This window comes from Penaeus monodon, chromosome 32 (genome assembly GCF_015228065.2).
Source record: "Penaeus monodon isolate SGIC_2016 chromosome 32, NSTDA_Pmon_1, whole genome shotgun sequence".
NCBI classification, from domain to species: Eukaryota; Metazoa; Arthropoda; class Malacostraca; order Decapoda; family Penaeidae; genus Penaeus; species Penaeus monodon.
This window is the reverse complement of record NC_051417.1, coordinates 20,270,352-20,271,478: the sequence shown is the minus strand read 5'-3', so window position 1 is coordinate 20,271,478 and position 1,127 is coordinate 20,270,352. Positions and strand designations below refer to the sequence as shown.

The window sequence follows — 1,127 nt, the reverse complement described above, 5'->3', positions numbered from 1 at the left end:
CAGCCCTGTTTGTTTCTCGCCTCTCCCCCTCTCCAGCATCCTTAGCTGTCCCTCTCTCTTCCTCTCTCACCCCCACGCTAATACCTCTCTCTACCCATCACTCCCACTGATCTCCCCCCGCTTCCTCCTCACCCACACTAATTCCTCTCTCCCTTCTCCGCTTTCACCTCCACCAATATCTCTCTTTTTCCTCTCTACCCCTTCCCCATCATCTACACCTATCTCTCTCTCTCCCCTTCCCCATCACCCAAACTAATATCTCTCCCTCCCTTTCCCATCACCCCCACTAATTTCTCTCCCCACTTTCCCATCAACTTATGCCTCTCTCCTACTAATTTCTCCCCCCCCCCCGCATCCCCATCATCCCCACTCATACCTCTACACCCTATGATCTCTCTCTCTTCCTCATCACCCCCAGCAACCCCTCCACACCCTAATATATCTCCCTCTCTCCCCCCCCACCCATCCACTTCCCCATCACCCCCACTAATCTCCCTCTCTCCCTCCCTCTCCCCCTCAGCGCCAGAAATCGTGGGGCGGGACCGTGCGCATCGCCAACGTGACTCTCGCCGCTGGCGGGCTGTTCCACTGCGAGGTCTCCGCCGATGGACCGACGTTCCACACTGCCTCCGACTACGCTACGCTCAATGTGGTTGGTGAGTGGGCGGGGCTTTGCGGGGAGTGGGCGGGGCTTGGCGGGGAGTGGGCGGGGCTTGGCGGGGAGTGGGCGGGGCTTGGTGGTGAGTGGGCGGGCTTTGGTGTTGGGTGGGCGGGGCTTGGTGGTGGGTAGGTGGGGTTTGTTTGGTGAGTGGGTGCGGTTTGTTTGGAGAGTGGGCGGGGTCTGTTTGTGGGTGGATGAGGTTTGGTGGTGAGTGGGCGGGGTCTGTTTGTCGGTGGGAGGGGTCTGTTTGGTGAGTGGGTGGGGTTTGTTGGTGGGTGGGTGGGATTTGTTTAGTGAGTGGGCGGGATTTGCTTGGTGGTGAATGGGTGGGGTCTGTTCGTGAAGGGCGGGGCTTGTTGGTGAATGGGCGGGGTTTGGTGGTGAATGGGCGGGGTTTGGTAGTGAGTGGGCGGGGTTTGGCAGTGAGTGGGCGGGGTTTGGTAGTGAGTGGGCGGGGTTTGTTTGT

The 1,127-nt window shown here is 59.7% G+C and overlaps 1 protein-coding gene across 1 annotated transcript in view; it reads left to right on the top strand.

The window, feature by feature from the left end:
• Positions 1–1,127, top strand: part of LOC119593589 — a 45,557-nt gene that overhangs the window by 30,012 nt on the left and 14,418 nt on the right. The window contains exon 5 of the mRNA XM_037942543.1: positions 521–656. Coding sequence (XP_037798471.1) covers positions 521–656 — 136 coding nt within the window. The remainder of the gene's footprint in view (positions 1–520; positions 657–1,127) is intronic.